Source organism: Micropterus salmoides, unplaced genomic scaffold (assembly GCF_014851395.1).
Source record: "Micropterus salmoides isolate LMB-PRFRI ecotype aquatic unplaced genomic scaffold, ASM1485139v1 Ms_hic_scaffold_4, whole genome shotgun sequence".
In the NCBI taxonomy this organism is placed as follows: Eukaryota; Metazoa; Chordata; class Actinopteri; order Centrarchiformes; family Centrarchidae; genus Micropterus; species Micropterus salmoides.
This window is the reverse complement of record NW_024043372.1, coordinates 10,751,146-10,773,685: the sequence shown is the minus strand read 5'-3', so window position 1 is coordinate 10,773,685 and position 22,540 is coordinate 10,751,146. Positions and strand designations below refer to the sequence as shown.

At 40.1% G+C, this 22,540-nt stretch overlaps 1 protein-coding gene across 3 annotated transcripts in view; it reads right to left on the bottom strand.

Annotated features, from left to right (window-relative positions):
• The window catches only part of arhgef10la (Rho guanine nucleotide exchange factor (GEF) 10-like a), a 115,770-nt gene that overhangs the window by 84,370 nt on the left and 8,860 nt on the right, over positions 1 to 22,540 (bottom strand). Inside the window, exons 3-12 of one of the 3 annotated variants that reach the window (XM_038695432.1) lie at positions 19,309 to 19,336; positions 13,499 to 13,659; positions 11,378 to 11,473; positions 11,153 to 11,283; positions 9,820 to 9,915; positions 8,989 to 9,097; positions 7,825 to 7,925; positions 7,291 to 7,368; positions 4,249 to 4,428; positions 3,032 to 3,148 (exon numbers count right to left, since the gene is read on the bottom strand). In XM_038695432.1, the coding sequence (XP_038551360.1) occupies positions 3,032 to 3,148; positions 4,249 to 4,428; positions 7,291 to 7,368; positions 7,825 to 7,925; positions 8,989 to 9,097; positions 9,820 to 9,915; positions 11,153 to 11,283; positions 11,378 to 11,473; positions 13,499 to 13,659; positions 19,309 to 19,336 (1,097 nt within the window). The remainder of the gene's footprint in view (positions 1 to 3,031; positions 3,149 to 4,248; positions 4,429 to 7,290; positions 7,369 to 7,824; positions 7,926 to 8,988; positions 9,098 to 9,819; positions 9,916 to 11,152; positions 11,284 to 11,377; positions 11,474 to 13,498; positions 13,660 to 19,308; positions 19,337 to 22,540) is intronic. The other 2 variants (XM_038695433.1, XM_038695434.1) reach the window with 2 other exon arrangements.

The window sequence follows — 22,540 nt, the reverse complement described above, 5'->3', positions numbered from 1 at the left end:
GGGTGAGAACGGTTTTAAGGAGAACCTCTCTATCTCTCTTGTAAGGAGGGTAGTCATTTTCAGTCAAACCTGTCTAACACAGAGAGTGTCTAAAACCATAACACTGCCTGAGATGATATCAAAGCAGCAGTAGTTCACCTGACTGATCTCTGGTCATGGCCAGAATTTTCTCTATTGATAGAGAGGTCTTTCCTGTAATTATCACCAATCTGAAACACTAAACTGAGTCATGTTTCCACCCACCACTGGAGCCTAGACCAACAGCAGGATCACCTTGGCTGATATATTTCACCATCTGTCTTTTTCAGGTGGAGGTGTAGGACCACCAAGTAGAAAAAGTGACAAGCAGAATCGGGGATCAGGGACTGCAGCCAGGAGTTGTTAATGTATTGGGAACCAAAGGTTCACCACAAAGGACACAAGGAATAGTGGGTTATCTAATGTAACTAGCCAGAAGGCACCCAACAGCTTGGGGTTAGTTTGGGAGCTGAAGTGGGCAAAGGTGGCACTGACAACCGCAAGCAAGGCTGCTCCCATGAGAGCTGAGGAAACTGAAGAAGTTCAAATTAGAGGGTTTCAGGGGTCCACTTGGTTCCTAGTAAACAAAACCTGAGTCAGACCAGGTCCATTACATTATATTCAGTCTAATCAGGTCAGGTAGGGTCTTGTTGTGTTGCCATCTGTGTGTCAATATGTCTGATGATCATTGCAGGGAAAAAAATTGTTCCTTGAGGCAAGGTGCAGATTGAACTGTGAAATGCAGGGCGAAATTACAATTCTATTGTTTTCGAGTGCAGCTGATGTTAATTGGTGGCAGATCATGCTACTGCCAGTGTTGGTGTTCTCTCTCAGTTTGGATCTGTTCAGGCTAATGGTTTTTGGATCAAGTCTTATTATTCTCAGGTCATTTCGGACTGAGCTTGACAGTTCTCTGTGCCCTTCTGGATAGGGTCTGTTTTATTAATTAATTTATGCATGTCAGGTTTTCCACTGTTCCATTTCAGATGGAGTCAAACATTTTAGATACATGAATACCTCTAATGTAGATACAAATTACAATGCAATAGACATACTACATTTAGTAGCTATATACAATTAATGAACACTTTACTGTGTTCTGTAAGATATATTTCTAGCAATGTCACCTACCTTACTGAGTAGAATTGAATTTGTTGCCAAGCAACCTTAACAGCATAGCAAGAAACCTCAGCATTTACCAGTATGCTGAAACTGATGGAATTGCCTTATGTTAATTTGGGGTTTAAACACCTGACACTTTTGATGTAAAGAAAAAGGGGTAATGAGCAAGGCTGGATATGCCATTGGACCTATCAAGTCTGTCACCTACAAAGTAGGCACCATCATATCTTAAAGGGCTCATAGTACCATATTACACCACTAGAACACTGCACTCACAGCATGCAGGGTTACTTGTGGTTCCTAGAGTCTCCAAAAGTAGAATAGGAACCAGAGATTTTTAGCTATCAAGCTCCTCTCCTGTAGAATTAGGCCCCAGTTTGCGTTTAGGAGGCAGACACCATCTCAACATTTTAGGCTTGAGACTTTCCTCTTTGATAAAGCTTAGGGCTGGCTCAGGTGAGCCCAGAACCATCTCTTAATTATGCTGCTATAGGCCTACACTGCTCCTCTCTTTTCCTCTCTCTCTCTCCACCTGTATACATTCTTATATCATTAAGGCATGTTACTAACTCGACTTCCTCCCTCTCGCGTAGTTTTATGCTTTCTCGTCTCTCTCCTTCTATTGCTTTCAGCTGGTCTTTTTGCCTGCTGCCCCTATGTTCAATTTCTGTGTCACATGTATCATTTCCGGACGTACCTTGGAGCGATGCCCTAAACCCAACAAAGTCGGCCATTTTTAATTATATGGTCATTTTTGGATGATTTACACACTCTGTACTTTAATGAACTCCTCCTATGGATTTAGTCGGACCGACTTCAGATTTTTGTGCAGTCTAAACCCATTGACCATTAAAAGTTGTACAACGGTGAGTTTTCGTGGAACGGCATGCCTGTGGTAATTATTATTATTATTATTTTATTGATATTTGTATTATTACCACTATTATTAATATTATTTACATCTCTATGCTCTGTGCTACTGTGTATTCTCTCTCAATGAGCAATGAGATAACTTTTGTTATGAATTGACACTATATAAATAAAACTGAATTGAAGTCGACAATTCCCCCCACAGCTGATGTGAACTAGATTAGGCCCATGACACCTACAGCGGGTTCTGCCATCCAAGTACCAGCAGCCTCCACACCAGCTCTCACCACTAAACTGGATGATGTTACACTACATTGTACATTATGTACATACACAACTTCTAACACCCCTATTGGTCTGAATAATAATAACCTAATGGGACACAATGATTCTGAGATTTTTATGTATTGTCCGATCTTTATTTTTCTGACAAAAATAAAGAATATATTACCTCATAATATCTGCTAAATGTATTCAAATAATAGTCTCCGTCGCTGTAAGTCTTCCTTGCGTGCTTATGGTCATGTGCATGCAGTCAGCGCCTCCACAATATTTTTAAAGCAACACTGTATGTGACTCTATCATTGATTCTGTGTTTTTTTCCAGTCTGTGTCTAGCCAATGTATTATTTGGTTTGTCACACACATTGCCAGTGAGAGACAGAGGAACCTTTTAACAGAAAGAGAGGGACACGTGTTCTCTGGAGTAACATGCAGGGCTGTCAGCTGTGTGATCTGGTTCTGTAAATCAGCATTACAGCTCAATGATCCAGGTCATACTCATGCATGAATGCTGGGTGCACAGGGAATTGTTAAACTCAGCACATTTAAATCAGTTCTTGGCACCCTCCATGCACTATCGCACTATTTTTCCGTGTTCATGATGCCTAATTAAAGGACCCGTGTGTAGGTTTTAGTGGCATTTTGAGGTGAGGTAAAAGCACACAAAAAACACAATTAAGTTAATTTAATTTGAAAATTAAGGGGAAAAACACAATATATTGTAAAGGGCTGATGCTCACCTTTAAGAATTCTAGAAAAGCTGGTTTGGACATGCACGCCTTTTTAATGAGAGCCATGGCATTGGTGAAGTTGTTCACGTAATCACTATATACATCCAGCACCATGGACTTGGAAAACTGTGGAAACAGAAACAAGCATAATTATCTGAATTTATCATGAACAGCCCAACAGTAAGAGCATCTTGTGCTCTGTTGTGAGGCCTTTGTTATTTTGTCTTTACACCAGCATCAACACAGTCATGTAATTTCTTCTGACAGCTTGAATGTCTGGCTAACCATGCTGTTTGCAGGGTGACCCGTAAGTGATTTCAATGTAAAGAGAGGCTAGAAAATGGCTATTTAAGTATAGTACTTTAAGAAATTGGTTTGTTTACCATCCTGGTTACTGCAACACCCTTCACGAGCCATTTAAGAGGCTGGGCAAAGAGGAATGAGGTGGCGGAATGTGAGAGTGTGTGTGTGGGAGGCGTTGTATCTGTGTGGGATAGACATTTATTCTCTCTCCTCAATTAAACCCACACCAGGCAGCTGATAGTGGCAGTTTGAAGAGTGGTGGCTAAATTAGCAAATCGTATGAAGGAATTAAACCTCTTTGCTCGTACCCTCCTTCAGAATGTTGCCTCTCACATACTACAAGCCCCGCAGGTACAGATTCATTGCTACATGAAAAAGGGCCAGCTCAACGAGAAGTACATGGTCCCAGCACCTTTTTTTTCAGTGTGGCCTCATTCGATTGTAGGTCTTAGGATATCAATGGAACAGCACTATAATGGCCAGTCAAGACAAGGGTCAGATCAGCCTCTAATAAGCAAATAATGAGCGGACCTTACAGATGAGCACACTGTAGAAACTCACACTGAACACTTATTCTAGTGCCAAAATTTGTAAACACGTATGCCAGAGGGCATTGGATGCAGTGGAGATATTCATCATTGTAATTGATTCCTTGTTTGGGGTAAACTATCACTGTTTGCTCAATCAAACCTGTAGCTCATTATAACTCTGGTAGTATAGCTTGTGTTATAAAGTTAGATAGAAATGCCAAGAAAAACATGCCTTTACCCAGAATGCAAGTCTTTGATTGCATTTTAGACAAAAACAAACAATTGCACACAAACACATACACACATAAGGCAGCTAATAAGCCTCCAATTTGAATTTCTATTTCACACATGTGAAAATACATACCAAAAACATGCACATGCACACACACTAACCGAAGCAACAAATAAGTCTCCAATTTTCTCACTGCTGTCCCATTCAGCCACACGTGACGCCAGTGCAATCTGAAACATTGAGTGGCACTGTGTGATCTCCCTGATCCGGTAAAATATAGGCCGGATCTTCCTTGGGCTGAGGATGCGTGGATCAGCTTCCATCAATGGTCTGTGGTATTCCTGGTGAGATTATGAGAGAAAATTGTTGTTGATATGTGCATATGTATGTGTATGGGGGTAAGTACTTTTTCTGTGCAAAAATATTATTTTTGTCAACCAATATAGAGACTGTTCCTGGTTAAACAAAAGGGATCTTACTCATGCTATTGATTGATTTGGACCTAAACACACAACTACAGCAGCTAACAAAAGATTATTTAATATACTTACATTTGCAGCCAGAAAATATACTATTATAATGGGTTTCAGAGTTGGGCAAAGAGTTATATTTCCATTGGAATACCTTACATGCGCTTTTCACTCTAAATAGGATCTGTTTTTTAGGGTTTGGGAAGCCTACCTAAAGTATCTTGAACCTGATTTGTCTACCATCATCTTACAAGAAGGCTCCTTGGAAGTTCCTTTAGTAGTATTTGACTACACTGGAACCTTTGGATTTGTCTTTGTCCTGTAAGCCTCTTGAGATTTTGTATCCTTCGGAGTGTGGGTGTGTGTTTTTAATTAGTTTTGTATTTACTTTTCTTGTGTATTTATTTTACCTATCTATGTATCGGATTTGTGTAATATTATTTGACTGTATACCTTGTTGACCTGTTGATGTTTTTTTTTTCTTTTGTGACAATTAGAAAACTCAAAAAAAAAAGTCTATCTCTTATTTCCATAATGTTGTCAGATACTAATAACAACCTGAGCCTGTCAGTGGCAAAAACAAGCACTTTAGTGGACGTACTTTGACGGGGCACAATTGTCCAGAAAAATCACGTTACATAAACATGAGAAATTAGGGTAGAGGATGAATAATACCAAAATTACCCTTTAAGATGAATCAGCAGTCCACCTTCCTTAAGCATATCTTCTTTTCAGCAGCATAAAAAGACAACTGAAGGCTAACAGACAAATATCCTATGAATTTAAGGAATTGTTGTCATTGTGCTTGGAAGCACATCAATCCAAAGGATTCACCCAGCATTTTCCACTATCAAACATGTTCAGAACTCAAGGTGACTTGTAATCATAAAAGCCAGAATGATAATGGCAAAAAGTAGCTCCCAGCAGAGTTACAGATACAAAAGCAACATGGTGGAAAACGCACTGATTGATTCTTCAGTCAGCCCTCATTGGGATATTAGCATAACCTACTAAATGATGTTGACAGGCTCTTTGTGGACAAAATTCTTTGTGGAAGCCAGTAAACATGATTTCTTTGAATCTGAACAAGCTGAAGTATAGATAATGTTGTGCACAAGCCAGACGTAAAAGATGAAAAGACTAATTTGCCATGTTTTATTTGGATGTCCAATCAGTGTTGATGGTAAATATAGTCAACTGAAGCATATACAGTATATTCCTCAGAGCATGCTATATTGACGGAGAAAGCTGAGTTTTTCTGCTGCAAAATCTGTTGTTCTTCAAGCAACGGCACCATCATAGTGACGTAATTGGAGGCACAGAAGAACTACAGGCAATTTCAGCTTGGATTTTCAGTCTCTGCCTTTGGGTTGTCAGGGGGCATGCTCGAGATGCTGCTCTCGTTGCTTGTATTGCAAACTAGCTATGTTTCCAACAGTTAAAGAGTGCAGCGGTCGTTATGGACAAGGATGCATATTACAGTGTTTTGGCTGGCTTGGAAATTCAGCCATATTTATTCAAGCCAGCGTATACATCCAAAGAAATACAGTGGAAGCCGAGGCTGCGGCTGCATTAGCAATGCAAAGGGATATGGCTGGCAGGGACAAGCAAAACCTGAGCCGCCAGAAGCAAACAGCGACTGGTGTTGCTTTGCCCTTCGATGCCAATAGAAACTAAATCCTTCTGTTGCATTAAATTTCAGCATGGGCAGTAGTTCCAACAAACATGTGGGGAGTGTGTTTGTTGGATGCTCAATCAAGAGATAAGTTGTATGCCAGTAACTGTTTTGGTTGCTTTTGCTATTTGTAGAACGTATACTACAGTGTTAGCATTGTTGTTACACGGAAGCCTGCTAGGTGGGCGTCAGAAGCTTGTTCGCAATGCATACTGGTACATATAGGCACTGCCGGCACAGATCCACAAGCAGGAGAACTAAGCTTTCTTGGTCAATATAGCAAGCACTGAGGAATTTAATTATTTCAAATGACAACATTTACCATGAACACTGATTGAACATCCACATAAACATGGCAAATTCTCTTTAACACCAAAAATCTAATCTATCTGAGCAACAGTGTGGTCATTTGTTATGTTTTGTAGTTCTTATCCCCGCAAATCCATCACAGCAAATGAATCATCGACAGAAGAACCATGGCCAGGCAGCACAACATGAACAACTGTGCAATTTGTGTTACAGCAATATTGAAAGTTACAACCCTCAATGTCTAATTTTGCTTGGGGCCTTTCATCTTTTTATGTTATCTGTCTGGAGAACACTGCATTTATCACTTGGCTGGACTCTTTGAAAACAGCTAAACCTCCCCAAGTATCATACGTAATCATGTCACTCGATAACAAGGGTAGCACATTGTGTTTTGACAGTGAAAGATTTTGGGGTGTATAAGGCAGCCATTGATTGCTGCTGATTCCATTTCATTTGGCACACCTTTTATTTTTTTGTGATAAGCAGATAACAAGTCTCTTTTTCCCCAATAAAAAGAGAGATTAAAGAGGAGGGATTGCAACCCATCCTCCGCAAGCTTGACAGTCTCTCTTTTAGCATCAGCACAATGCCACAGAAATGAGATGGCTGTTTTATCAGGATTATTTATGCTGAGACACCTTAGTAATTTGATGGATATCACCGCTTCTCTTTTCTGTGTAATTCATGATAGCTAAATGGTGAAGACATTGCATGTGGCAGAGGAGGACAAAAGAGACTTAACAGCTCACCTGCAAGATTCTCCTGAGAGACTCCAGGTAGCTCCGCTCGCTCTGAATGATGGAGCCGAGGATATGGCGTCTGACAACCTGCATAGACAACAGACCAGTCAGGAAATCCAGTAATAAGAGGACATGATGGGGCTTCAGTGTGTGGTATGCTTTCAGTCAAGCAAGGCACAGGTTGATGGATTGCACTGTAATCATGATGTTTGGAGGAAAAAACTCAAAGAAGAGAAGGCCTCTTTGAACAAGGCTTCCATGCTGAATCTTTGGATATCCTATGACATGAAAGTGGCTGTTCTAGCTGTCATAAAACACATTGCTTTTCCAAACAGGAGGAAGAGATTAAAGAATATATAAATATGTAAAAATGCTGAAATACCAAATTAATACTTTTAACATGACAGCCTAAGGCCTTATTTCAAGGCTATTGGGTACAAAATATATTCACATAAATGCTAGATTTTAAGTACGGTACATATGTAGGCTCCATTTATTTTGGAAAAAATAAGACAAAATATTTGCAGAAACTGTCAGGTGCACCTGGTGGTTGGTCAGCCCCTCTGGCATGGGGCTCAGCTGTGGAGGAGGATGTTTCTCTTCTGACACAGCCACATCCAGGTATCCTGCATCATCCTCCTCTTCTGCAGACATTCAGAAATGAAGGACAAAGATACAGAAAGGTTAAAAAAAAGAGAGAGAGAGAGAGAGAGAGAGAGAGAGCATGTGTGACAGAATGAGACAGAGAGGGAACAACAGAAAGGCAGCCTTCAGATCTCACTGCAGCTGGAGACACTGCGACACACTAAGTATATTACCTGAAAAGAGACAGACAGAGCAATGCAGAAAGGAATGAGAGAGAGAGGCAGAGAGGCCTTCGGAATAAAATGAAAAAAACTTTCAAAACAATACTGTATCTCTGTAGGATAAAGGAGGCACACAGAAGTGTGTCTGCAAAAACACGATCCAACACATTCTCATCTCTGCATTGGCACAAAGACATTCGACAGACTCAAACAAAAAAAAATCCTCACTTCACCCGTAACCATAAAGACATAGATACCAGAAGCTTCCACTGTTCCAATTAAAGCGTTTGGAATGATAACAGAGGATTGGTGGAAAAGAAATATAATGCCATGCAGATTTCCCCCGATCAACACCTAAAAATAGCACCACTGGCCTCCTTACCTCTTTGTGATGGCTCTGAGATTTGTTTGAGGCGTGGGTCTGGTATCTATGGTTTACGGAGCTGCTCGATACTCCATTAATGGATGCTAATCTCTCTCTATTGTTAGCCACTGGTTTCTATAACACAACCTATATTGTACCGCAAGAGTTGCTTCATCCTTCTCTTTCTCACACATCAAAAACTTTACTCAACCACATCGTCTGTCTTAAAACTGAGAAAGTCTGTCTGTTTTATTTATTATAGTTATAATCAGTGAGATATTTCTTTTTCACAGTGCTTTCATTTCTCCCTGAAGGGATTTATATAAAGTAAAAAGTAAGATTTTCTACTCTATCATGAACACTGCTTTGGCTTGGCTAGCTTTAAACATAGACAACTGCCTATAATTCAAAGAGTCAACTGTGAGGAGTTACAAAACCCAAACTTCATAACCAATACACATTACTGAAAACAGTATAACTTTCATCCCAAAAAAGCCAGCTGACCAACATTTAAGTTTTCAGACTTCCCTGCATTACCCAATTGATCTTTTCTCTGCAGGAAGGAAACCTTTCGCATGACGGCTATTTTGGTCTTTTCAAGCCCATCCTTCGTTCCGCTTCTGGCCGCCTTCATGAGCTGCTGAACCTGGTTGGAAGGAGTAGACAGAAACAATGAAAGAGCGTTAGAGCACGAGGAAAATGCCATGCTGTGGAGCCTTGATAACCTCCTCCGGAGAGAGATGGAGAAAAGTGGCGCTCAGTGGGTTCATCATGAATCTCAGCATCTGCGACTCCCTGTGGGTCGCTGTACAGCCTGTAATCAGAGTCTATGAGCATATCATGGACAGATTATGGTAACAGAGTGAGCTCCACATCAGAGTACCAGAGCTGCAGTGCTCAGTGTGGGAGAATTCAGTTGACCGCAAACTCCACCCTGAGCAACACAGAGGCCCTGCAACCAGAGTCCACAGACCAAAAATACCAAGGGTGGTAGTATTTTTAAATTAAGCTACTTCAGGAAAGTAGGTCATTGATTGGGGACAAGTTGCACTGGCGTTTATGGAAGTAAATACGCAGAATATTATTTAATAATTCATGTGTCCCATAACTGCGTCTTGATATTAAACCAGGCAGGGAAAGAGAGAGAAACTGACAGAGAGTCTCAAAGAAAAGTCACAGTCCAAAGGAAAGCTGGGAAGGATGGTGCAGAGAGTCAATTAAGCCTTTGAGTCAGCTGAGCATATACAACACAGCATATTTCAGCTCTGGGTGATCATCAATCCCATTGGCAAACATCTAGCAGAGTGATTTGAGCTCTGCAAAGAAACAGTGTGATATAGCTGTGTTCACTTGCTGCTGGAGATATACCTTGATGTCATAGTTGTGCTTGCCAGACAGCCTCATGGCCAGTTCACGTTTGGTCTTGGCACATCGTTCCCTCAGCCGACGCACTTCAGGAGAGAGCTACAGGTGTTGGACAGTGGGAGGCGAGGCATGGGGGCAGGTCGCGTTTAGCCACAAGAGGCAAAGGGAGGAGAAAAAAGTAGGGGAGAGGAAATAGAAAAGGGAAATGGAGGCAAAGTGATCAAGGCAAAACAAGCTACGCAACATTGGGTATTAATCACAAGCATAGAGAGTGAAAGCTTGGAGCACTGCTTTGGTCAAAGGGGTTATTTTGTATGAGACTAATGGACACTAATTTATACAAAGGTGAGAGGAGGGGTGCAGGCAGTTTAGGGTAGATATTAAAGAAGCAAACGCTGTTGCAGCTCTCCCATGCAGCTCGAATTGAGCACTGAACTGAACAAGAGGAGAACTTCAGGTACACTTGGTGAAAAATTAATCAGGCGAGACTAATTAAAAACAATGTGTTTTTGATGAAGGCTATGCAAGCTGAAAAGGGTTGCTGGTTTCTAATCATCAAGGTTTCTTCATTAACTGTTCAACCAGTGCAGCTGAATCCTTCCTTTTGTTCAGTGGCCAGTGGAGAGAACTTTGGGGGATTTTCACACCACACCTTCCTGTAATTACCCAAGCAACTAATTTTAAGTCCCACTACAACTATTTTTTTTTTTTTTTTTGCTTTCCCTCGTTTCTCAAAGCACTGATTTAAAACTGGATTTTCTTGGATGAAATTATATCCATACATAAGCACCTTCAATATGTAAAAATATGTAAAGGCAGGTATAAATCTATATATTAATAATGATTCAACTCATCAGAATAATTCCAAAGTTTCCCAGTGCCTGCAACGCTGCATGCACGTTAAAGGCTGGAAAAGCATAAAGGAAAAGCAGCACAATGTGAATGTGGACACAGTGCCATCATGTGGAAGACTGACACTGTGTGGCCGTGCTGCACAACACTGACGAACAACATCCTTAGCAGAGAAGAGGCAAGGAGATCTGAGCCTTTTCACAGAGAAATGCCTCTTGTTTACTTTCATACCACAATGAAAGTATAAAGCCTAGACAGCCTGTTATACATTTTTCATGTTCTTTATAGTTTCCTTCCAGTTCTATGCATTAATAAAGACAACTGCACAAGAAGAGCAGGAGATGAACTATTCTCCTTGATTATCTTTTAAGTGCTGGAAACCAACCAAAACAACCTGTCCCATCATGATGCCATTAAAATAAACAGATGATTTGTGTGAGGTAAATACACACATCAGGCATGCATCCACCCACGGCAATGCTACCTTGCTCCGTGTTGGTAGTTTGGTCTCGCTATCAGACTGCTCGTCATAGCTTTCAAACTCGCTGGAGCTCCAGCCGTTGTCTGCATCCAGAGGACCACTGTCTCTCTGAACATCTTCGTAGATCATATCTGCTAAACACACAATAACATTACACATCAGAAGCTCTACAAGAATCATGAGTGAACAACCATCCTAAACAAACACGATTCTGTCGCAGCTACAAACCTTCATCAGGAGAAAGGGGGTCCTCACTTGGAACGTCATCATAGATCACCTCTGAAGCCACCACCATCTGGGGCTCTGCTTTAGCCACACATAAAGCTGGCAAAGAAAATCAGTAAAATCAAAGTAAACAAACATTGTTTTTAAAAAGAAAAAGAGCAGTTCCTATCTTCCATCTTTTATCTCCATTTCTGTTTGATAGCTGCACCTCCTGTTGTTAGAGCATTCTTTTTCATTTCTCCACCAAAAACAAGACACACAAAGACAAGCATACACAGCTCCAAACTACATTGCCTGAATCCTTTTAGCAACGCAGAATAGATAAAAGACGCCAGATCTTCTAGCCCCTGGTTAGGAATTTACAAAGCCTTTGAATATTTACATAATATTGTATCATTTGCATTTAAAGGTCTTCTTCCTCAGGGAAATCTTGCACATCTCTTGTGCATGTTGCCATAACGGCTTTGTCCATGTGACACAACATGATTGTATCCAGCTTGTTTGAGCTATTGACCCATTCTATCTCCATGCTCGGCAGGATTTGTCATTAACTGCTTTGAGAGTGTTTCAGCCTAATTTAGCTCAGTGAGCTTTATTGATTTGGTTTTAAACTGTGATTTGTCTGCAACACTTTCTTTTAAGCCCTGAATGGCAACAATCACTGTTTTCAATTAATCTGATTGGAGATGTGTATTCTGCCATGGATTATAAAGCAGAGTTCAGTCTAAAATTTGAAATAACCTTGGACACAATCCAGGAGATGAACAAAGAGCAACTGTTTTTCTACAAAAGAGGATTAGCTCTACACAAATGTTCTTTATATCTCGCTCACTTTCCTACGCTTGTGCATTCAGAAAGGATTCAGAATAGAGAAGAAAACAACTGGATTTGGGCTATCAGCCTGACTATCAGCATATCTGCAAAGTGACTAGGCCTCTTGGGAACATAGTTTGTTATTTCAAATGTGGTAAACCAGAAGTTCTGTTCTCTGTTTTTCTTACTTTTCTTTAACTTTTCTCTACAATGACACTCCAGTCACCTCATTCGTAGGTCACACTGACACCGCTGGCAATCAAATACATGCACTGCCATTATGAATACGTCATAGTGGTAGAAAATGTGAAAGAAAAAAAAACACAGCAAAGCCTTTGCGAATCACAATGTGCCATGACCACATTCGAGGAATGAAGGGACATGGCTGCCGTTACAAACAGGAAATACTTAATTATTTATAATGATCCATATAAAGTACACTTTGTTAAACTGAAACACAATCAATAAGTTTGCCCTCCAAGGCAGGGTCATACATATGCAAAACATTTCCTGGTGTCTAGTGTATAAAAACAAAAATTAGTTAACTTGTTTTTTCTACTTTCTTTATTACAATTTTAGATAGCTAGGAGAAGAAGTTTAATATAATGTTATTCATTCAGTCAGTCTAAATATACTGTACACGTTCAAAATGGCAGCAGTGTGTGAAAATACATCAGAAGACTAGGACATAAAAAACAGCTTCTTTACATCGCTCATTTCTGAGCCACCTTCACATAACAGCAGCACTGCTGACTGAGTCGAAATCCAAAAGCAATTTTCCCTCATGGAAATGGTTCTCTATTGATCCTCATCCTGAATTAATTGGATTCATGTCATGTCTGTGTAGAAATCAAATCACGGCAGAGAATATGTGCGCGTGAGCCAGTGTGTATTTTGTCGGTATGAGTTTGAATGGAGCGTGTACGTGTGTGTGTGTGTGTGTGTGTGTGTTTGAGCGCATGGATGTGTCTGTGTAAATATGTGTGTCTGGCCTCTTTCACTGTAGAAATCAATGGGCCATAAGATGACCGTAGGCCTATAATATGGTGTTTTTGCCACCTTTCATCAAGGTCAAGAGATGCAATGTGCAGTACTAACAAAATACTGGTACACAATTTATATTGCCAATGTCATTATGGTGCGATCCACAGTGCTGTTTACGCAACTCTGGAGGCCCAGATCTGTCCGTGATGTGAACACTATAATACATAGGCGAAATGTGCCTGAATCCCATGGCAAGGTCTGAAATTGAACCCTTGATCTAAAATATAAGGTGCATCACTTCCCTGTCAATACAATTTAGTTCTGTACCTTCAGAGGTGTCCCTTGAGCCAAAGTTTTCCTTGACGATTTCTTTGCTGTGGTCTCTTGAATCAGCCGACGTCCCCGCAGCTGAAGCCACAGGAAGGCCCCGGAGCCCCTCTCCCACACAAGGAGCTGGGGTACTGGGCTCGGCTGCTGTTGTTGAGGCCCTGGAAGGTACCCAAATGTTAGCTCAGTTAAACTAACACTGCAGTGTGTGCCTCATTACAAGTTAATTTCAGTGAGAGGAAGGGGAGGCAGATTGGCTAGAGGTAGAGGTCGAAATAGTTCTTTGCTAAGCATGCATGCAAACGCACACTCCCTAAAGTCTGACAGAACACATATTGCTGCTGTCAAATCATTGGGATATCTTTGAGGTAACTTATTTTGGAACTAGGAACACTATTTTTACATATGGGCAGCAGTTCATAAGAACTAGCTAGTACATTTTTGCATGTTTATATATTTTATATTTCTGTATGCAATGCAAAAACATTTTCCATCACCAAATAACACACTTGGACATTAACACACACAGGATTTTTAAGCCTTGGTGGAGGTATGGGCTTTTCTACTTAAATATTTTCTATGTAGGCTTTAACCGCCCATTGGTCATGAAACTTTTCCACCAACACAGGACCTTTAGTTAAAGTCGAAATGGTATATTCAAATATTCAGCATTAGAGTGGATTATTTTACATAATTATTTCTGACAACAATATCTGACACCATTTCCCAATAAGCTGTGTTAATAGTGACAACTTCAGCTGTACGTGGGATAAGTTGTGCTGACCTACTTATTCAGAAGAACTTTTGCAAGGCCACGTGTTAAAAATAAATAAATAAATAAATAAATAATAAATATATATATATATATATATCATCACACCTACTGCTTGTTACTTGAGTTACTCTACTTGCCCCCGAGCACTGTTAAATCATCTGTCATGCCTGCGGCTTACCATAATCACCGCTGGCTTTTTGAATGAAAAAGTGCCCTAAACCAGCTATTAAAAACAGACTCTGACATCACAAGGGAAAATCTTTGTTGACATAGCTATCACATGGCCTGTGTTGATGCTGCCAGTGAGGGATTGTCCTCCCCCACATTACTGATAATGTGACAGGATCCAGCGTGTAGGCGAGTCCCATCTACACTAATTAAACCTCTCCCTCTGCTAAACAGCTCAGCAACACTTGCAATGCCATCAGCAGCAGAAGCAGCAGCAGCAGCCACTCAAAGTGATGGTCAACTAGCAGACAAACAGGACGTGCCAGGAAAATAATGTGCACAAAATGCAGTAATTTGGAGCTATTGGGGAGGCAGCCTTGCAGACTCTGACCTTAAATTGAAGTGACAATGGAGGTAGACAGTATGCAATGATATGCAAACCATTATCTTTACTCGTAGAGTACAGCACCAGGTGAACAGTGTATTATGAGTCAGAAAGAAAGGAAAGCATGTCCAGAGCAGGCAAGGACAAAAAAAATAACAGTAGATAGTTTGTAGCATCTGTGTCATACACAGAAAACGGACAAGATGACTACATGAGAATGTATTTGTTATACCCCAACAGTATGGTACTTAAATCCTCCAATGCATGGACAAAAATTACCTGTATTTATTTCCTATGTAATTCAATGCATGGTTGAGTGTTTTTCTTTCACAAGAAATCTAATATTTTCTTAAGTAAAACGCAAAAGCAGCCAAATGTGTGGCAGGTGAATACTGGACAACAGCAAATATGTTACTGATAGCAAACATTTACAAACATCAAATGTTCTTTTAAATTCCATAGTGAAAAAATATGGTGCATTTTTGACCCATGGGTAAATCAAAAATATTTAATGACTACTCGATGTTTTAAATAATGAAATAAAATTTCAAAACATATAGCAAAGAAACACTCAGCCTTGTATGACATTATATAGGAAATGAATGTGGGTCATTTTTGACCCATGTTGTGCATTAGAAGGGTATTTTTTCCTCAAAAAGGAAAAAGGAAAAGAATGATTTATGATGATCAAAAACAAGTTAATTGAAGAACACCTGGAATACTGAATGATGAAATGAATGTATTGCAAAGATATAGAAACTTAAAACTCCATTGTTGTGCATCAAAGCAATAACCTCATACTATTTATAAGTATAGCATTCTGAACATCAGAAACTTCATAAAAATACAGTCATAGTTCTTGTTATGTTTGTGCTACACTCTCCCTGTTGTGCAATAAGTGCCCAGTACATATCTGGAAGTAGACATAATGCCCTGCCAACATGTCATATTAGAGCTACTGATAGCAGCTATTTAATTTTGCAGTGGTGTCAAGCTGCAAAACACTGTAAAGTATTACTCTGCTGCATTCTCCATGATGCCGGATCATTCATCTCAATCTAAACAACAAAAATGATCTCGACCCACATGAAAACAAAATGAAGAGCTATTTGTCAACATATTTCTTACGATAAACTGATCTCTTGTCATTAAAATTGCTTGTGTGGAAAAGAGTGGAGCCAGAACAATAGCGATATACAGCTTGTCTGCCTGACTCTCTGCATTCATGTCAGGTGTGAGTGATTTGAGCAGTGTAGCTATCGATCCAGGCATATTTTTACACACCCCTTCACAACTTATCTGTGCCTATAAACCCTAGTGAGTCATATAGCTCAAGGAGAGAAGCAGGAAACATTTTTCAATGCAAATGACATTGCCTGGGGCAGAGCACAGCCTAAAGCAGAAGCTGCCTGAATGCAAATCTCACACTTCCATCTGTTTCTATTCCCTTCAGCTACCGTGCCAGAGCAATACTACCTGCCATAGTTCTACCTGTTTTGCCCCCTGGTCTCTCTTGAGCATTGTTGTTCTTTATAACTGCACAAGCATTGTGCCGACCATACTGATGGAGCGCTGTTTGTCCTCAGGTCATAAATCTCCTCCATAAACAACTGCCCACTCCTCACATTGAACCATTCCCATGATGCACGCCGTGTTAATGCCCAAAGTTGTTCAGTGCATAACAGACTCCAATTTAATTGCACTTAAAGTATTTGGTTCATGACATCTCATTTTATTTGTATACTTTGTTTGTTTTTAATGCTTTCAGTGTCACCTTTTTCTTTTGCCTTCACAGCACACCCAACTGAGGTGAGTACAACAGGGTGAGGGGGTCTTCAAAAAAGTAGCTGTGAAAAATAAATGTGTTCTGTAAGCTACATTAGATGAGTTTCTTCACAAGTGCAAAAGTGTAAAGTTCTGCAAGGCTGCAAAAGGGTAAAAAGGTGAAAAAAGTAACTTTGGTGGGGGGAATAAAATAAACAGTTGAAGTAAAGTTACACTCTCTAAGTTAAGAGCTTGTGTACACAAAACAGACTCATAAATGCCACGTTGTCAAGGTATCTTTTGTGTTAATCGGTTCATTGCTGAGGTTCTGTGCAATGCCTTTAATGAAAACTATCTGTCAAGAGGTAGAAAGTGAAGTCAGAAGTAAATGCTGGCATCAAACACTGGAGCACACATAAAACTCACATGAGAGAAATGCTGCCTTGAACCTAATAGCTGTAACGTGCTGATGTGCTGTCATTGCAGAGTAAAGAAAAACATATACAGTCACAAAGTAAGTTTAGCAATATTATTCTAAAACTGCTGACAGATCTGGTGGATGTGCTGACAGTCTTAACACCTTGATGATGGAAAGTGCTATTGATAGCTCTTCTTTTAAAGGCAGCTATTGAGTAAAACAAAATGGAAATGTGCACTCAGCAGAAATCTCCCCGCATGAGAAATTGCCAAGACCTCACTGTGACTCTATAGCCCACACACACGCGCAAAGATGCACATAAGCACACACACATATATGCAGGCATTCATGCACACACATATACACACTGCAGAAACGTATACTGTACACATACACACAAGCTCACACCTGTACACAAATACAGGCGCCTCGTTTCAGCACAGGAAAGCCCACAGGAATCCAGACCCTGAAGTCCACTATAGTGTGCTCAGTACAGGATTCTGAGCCCACTTCCTACAGTTGAAGCGCAGGTGGGGACGCTTCACTAAAATCAGGGTCTCTACATGGCTTCATCATGCAGTTCAGACAGGCAGGAGAGGGACTTTGTTTTAGCTGAAAACGTTCCAGCTCATCTCATAACTTGAAACAAAAAAGGAAAGTATGTAAAAACCTGTATAGTATATTATAATTTCGTGTGTCTCTGGTTGTTGTTTTTTGTATAGTTACCAATATCCGGTGGTTCCAGCAGTTCAAAACAGATTCACATCCCCTTTCCCCTCTAGGAGGTGTAAACTTTACAGAAACAATTTTTCACTGTTTATTTCACTTTCTTTTATATTGACTGATGAGATTCCGATTGCTGAAGGCATTAAATAGGATAGCTGTCTTTTGAATAGAGGGCATGGGTTCAAAGCTCGCTGATAGTGAGCTAAAGTATCCTAACTCCTAATGCTCCAGGGCTGCTGCTCTGTACTGTAGATGACTTTGACTTCTGACCTCCCTATAGAGAGGAGCAAGCAAAAAGGCAGTTGCCTCAAAGGGATCAATAAACTATCACATTATCATTTGCCGTGCTAAGGCTTTGAAGCAAACTATCTTCTTGATTGTATGAAAGATGTTGTCTGACAGCACCAGTGATGGGCTCATTTCAATCATTCTGACTTGACTTGACCTGACTTGAATTCTCATTCCTAAATTTTTAAGTTTTAGATGTCATTTCACCTAAATCACAAGAAAAGAAAATAACATAACACAGAACCATGCAGTTTGTTTCAGTTTTCTGTGCCAAAGTTTTGAGCTATGCGCCTCTTGAAGGCTCTGCAACACAGGTCATCAGACACCATCTACTAATAAGACGAAAGTGTAATTTGTCCCACCCTGACTCGTGTAGCAAAGCTAACAGGCGTGCGAGGGAGCTGTCACTCACACAGTCAAACATGAATACACAGTCCTGAGAGTCCTTTGTGGGTATTCCATAGGTGTTTGGGGCTTTAAACTTGTGCCACCACCCAAATACACAGAAGATGAATGGAGTTTCATTTTTGCTTCTAAAAAAATTTGAAAAAGACATTTGAAAAAAACGTCTTTTCAGGAACAATGTCCCAGCTGACACCTAAGTTTACAGTTTACATTTGGACTATTTCACCTTTTTCAATGCATTTTCATGTCACAGCAGTCGTAAATTTAACAACACTACTTAAGAGTACATTTAATTTGGGTTCACATTCCTTGGTATTTTAAATGCAAGCTTATAGGGACACTTAATTGATTCAAATTCAAATGTCATCTTTCAGTGCTTTGAGCATCACAATTTAATTTCCACTCACCTCAACTATATTGGGGTGATGGCAGAAATCTCACAGATTAAAACACACTTTTTGCAGGGATTACATGGAAAAAAATATGTTAGTTTTTTTTATTGAATGAGCTGACTTTTTTAATTAAATTCATCTTAACACCACATAATAGCATATAAACAGGGCTCATCATATTATACTATATGCATCATTGTGAATTGGGCAATCCTGTGATTTCCCTCTAGAATTGTATCAGCAACATCACTTTATATCTCTTGTCACTGTGAGTGTGACATGCCATCTGGCATCTAAATGTTGTACAAATAGATGCGGCGTAACATCACAGTATCTCATACCCACTGTGTGGTGTTTGGATGGAGTGTGAGCATGACATTATCTCCAACATAATGTCATAACAGTGATGTGGTATGATGTTGAGTTTACTTTCTCCACCGCTATTTGGTAATATACACCACACTGTGATTGGAATCATAGGAAACTTACCAACTAGATGATGCATTAACTGGAACATCTGTCAAAAAGAAGGAAAAACAGCAACCATTAGACAAACTATTCCAAAGCAAAGGAAAAATAACAAATGCATTTTTTTTGTTTTAGGGGCTGACTTTGTGTTGTAATTACTTATTCTCTCATACTTCTTGTATACAGTTGAGCTTTTCTAAACCAAAGCATTATCGTCAAAAACTAAATTACACTTGTTTACACGGATTTTGCATGGTTGTACTGTATTTTCATAGCAAAGGCATATGTACAAGGAAAGTGCTGTTAAACAAATGCTATAATCAATTTCCTTTCCTCCCACCATGTGAACTCATGTCATCTGGTGAGGGAGGGATCTGAATCTTAGCTGCTCTCAACCCTTGATTACATAACAGACCTCCACTGCACACTATTATCAACGCCCAGAATTCCCCCACGCATCTCCACAGCCCACTTAACGGATTACTACACACAGACTTGGTAAAAAAGCTTTTTAATTAAGCATTAATCGCTTCACTTTGTCCAACAGAATTTCTCCAAGACTTAAATCTCACTCTTTATCTGGGCGTATAATTACCAGGGCCTGTTTGGCAACATTAGCCAGGTAGTAAATATATCATACTTATATCTACATAGCTTCATCCAATTAAGGGAAAGTTAACTCTGCTCTCCTATGCCTGTCTGCCTGAGGCAATAATTTCATCCTGTTAAATAGACATTATACAACTTGATAAGTCACTAACACAGAGTGTGGCTATGGGAAACTGATCAGATAACTAAAGAAGAAACCAAAGAAGAGGTACACTATAGAGTCATTTTATCAGACATACTATTGTACAGTGACTACATAGGTAGTATTAGTTGGTTCAGTGTTTGATGAAAGTGCTGTTAAGAGGATGGAGAGTGGGGCTTTTGGTTGCAGTACAGCAACTTTAACCACTATCCCATGTCTCTACAATAACAAAATGGTTTATGTTATGTTACTTTAAGCCAGATAGTCACACAAAACTGTCACACCCATCAGCAAGGGTGGAAAAGAAATGAGGACATTTACTTGCGTTATGTACTTTGATTAAATTTCCCGGTATTTATTTTTGAACTTTATTTCAGGTTTTCCATTTTATGCTCCATTATACTTCTACTTCACTAAATTTCAGTGATATTTATTATACTTTTTTACTACACTTACATTTATATTAGTTATATACTTTAGTATATACTTTAGTATATAACTAATAGAAATATAGTATATATAGTATACTTTAGTTATATACTAAAATTTTAATCCAAAACATATCATCAGCTTGTGAAATGTGATTAATTGCTAATACGGTTCACTGTACTACCAAAAAAGTCTATAAAGTTTACATAAGGTATGAATAAGTCCAGCTCTGCCAGCTAAGATTACAATGTTAAAATACTCCTACTATGGCTCAGTGCATCAGTAATCATGATCCAATATTTAACAAAATATATCTAAATAATGTCATCACTTGCATAAGTTAAAGGTTCAGTGTGTAGGTGTTACTGCCATCTAGTGGTGAGGATTGCAAATTTCAACTAATGACTCGGCCACAGCTCACCCCTCCTTTTGCAAACGCATGGGAGAAGCTAAGGTGGCCGATGTCGTGGATTGTGTATGTTGCTGGTGTGGGATTAAGCAAATAATTGTGTTACAACAAACTGTTGTCTTTGAAAAATGTATTAATAAAAGAGAATAAACAGAGAAGTACTATAACACATATACAGCTGGTCCACAGACCTGCCACCTGGGCCAGCTTCAGGCGTCTGGCCCCGAGCACAGGGATGCATAATCATTTACACAGTCTAGGTTTCTATTTTTGGGGGGAACAGAGATCCTCTCCCGGCCTTGAATGAACATTCATACACCAAAGTCAATGCAAAGACGCGGAGAGCCGTGATTTCCTGTCGTGCGGTGTGGAGGGGGGCTGCCGGCGACACAAACGCCTTCGAGTGACTTGAAAATTTTCAACTCGAGTGAGAAAGTGAGTCACAATAGCCTATCAGCGCTGAGATTATCCAGACGTCACAGATGGCTTCAGAGCGTTGTGTGGAGAGGGCCAAGCAGAGCGGAGGATTGAAACGCCACTGGTGGAAAGCTACTAAACTGCGGGTAAAAGCCAAGGACAGAGCCAGGAGCAGCGCTGCAGCTTTTGGACAAATAAACACCCGTAGTCGGACTGGATTAGGCTCTGACAACTACGCCGTTTTCTCGCGTGAAGGAGTAAACTGCTTTTATTAAATTACTTTAGTTTTTGGGATTACAACGTTGATTTATGTTCACCTGAGCTTCTCACCAGCTAGCTTCCGTGCACATCCGGTTCCACTGTTGTTGTTAGCATCAGTTGGCACCCAGAGCTCTATTGGACTACTACTTCATATTCACATAAAAAACGGACATTACTTGGAGAATAGAAAGCAAGGAAGTTGAACTACCCGGTGAGTCATAAAATCATAAAATGTGTCTGTAACTTTATTCCAGCTATCGTTGTACTTTACTGTGAACAAGTTAGCATAGCCCTGATTGATCTGAACCACTCCATTCAGAAAACAAACATTTTAGAAGTTGTTGTCATGCGGTCTTGCTGACTGACCTGACTTTGCTAGAGCTAAGCTGAGTAATGAAGGAGTAAGGGCCCGTGTCCACCAAAACATTTTTTATCCACTGAAATCGCCAGCTGGTCTTCTGAAAAGCTAGCAGGCGTTTTTGAGGCGCAGAGTTTTTTCCACCTGCTTTGGGTAATATGATACATTTGTTGCAAGTAGTTCCAGCTAACTTTACTGGATGTAAAAATGTCAGCACAGAGCAGAGTACTTGCTCTGTATGAAGGGAAGGCTGAAGCAGGTAGAGAGAGAGGATGGACTCGCCTTATATGGGTTCATGAGATTTTGTGGGTGAGGAAACATCTCACCGTTTGGTCCAAGAGCTGAGGTTTTGCTTCGCGCGACAGGAAATCGCGGCTCTACGCGTCTTTGCATTGACTTCGTATGTAAACTCACTGCCCGAACGCTCGCTTCACTTTTGGTCTGAAAGCACAGTAACATTTTTCAACTCTTGGCGACTGGAAAAAAAACTCCTGGGCGTCCAGCGCCCAAGCACGGAAATAACGTTCAGCACCTTGTCACACTGCTGGCGTTTTTACCAGCTTTTAAAAGCTGGCAAAAAACACTTTGGTGGACACGGACCCTTATGGAGGTGTGGAGTGGGATAAAC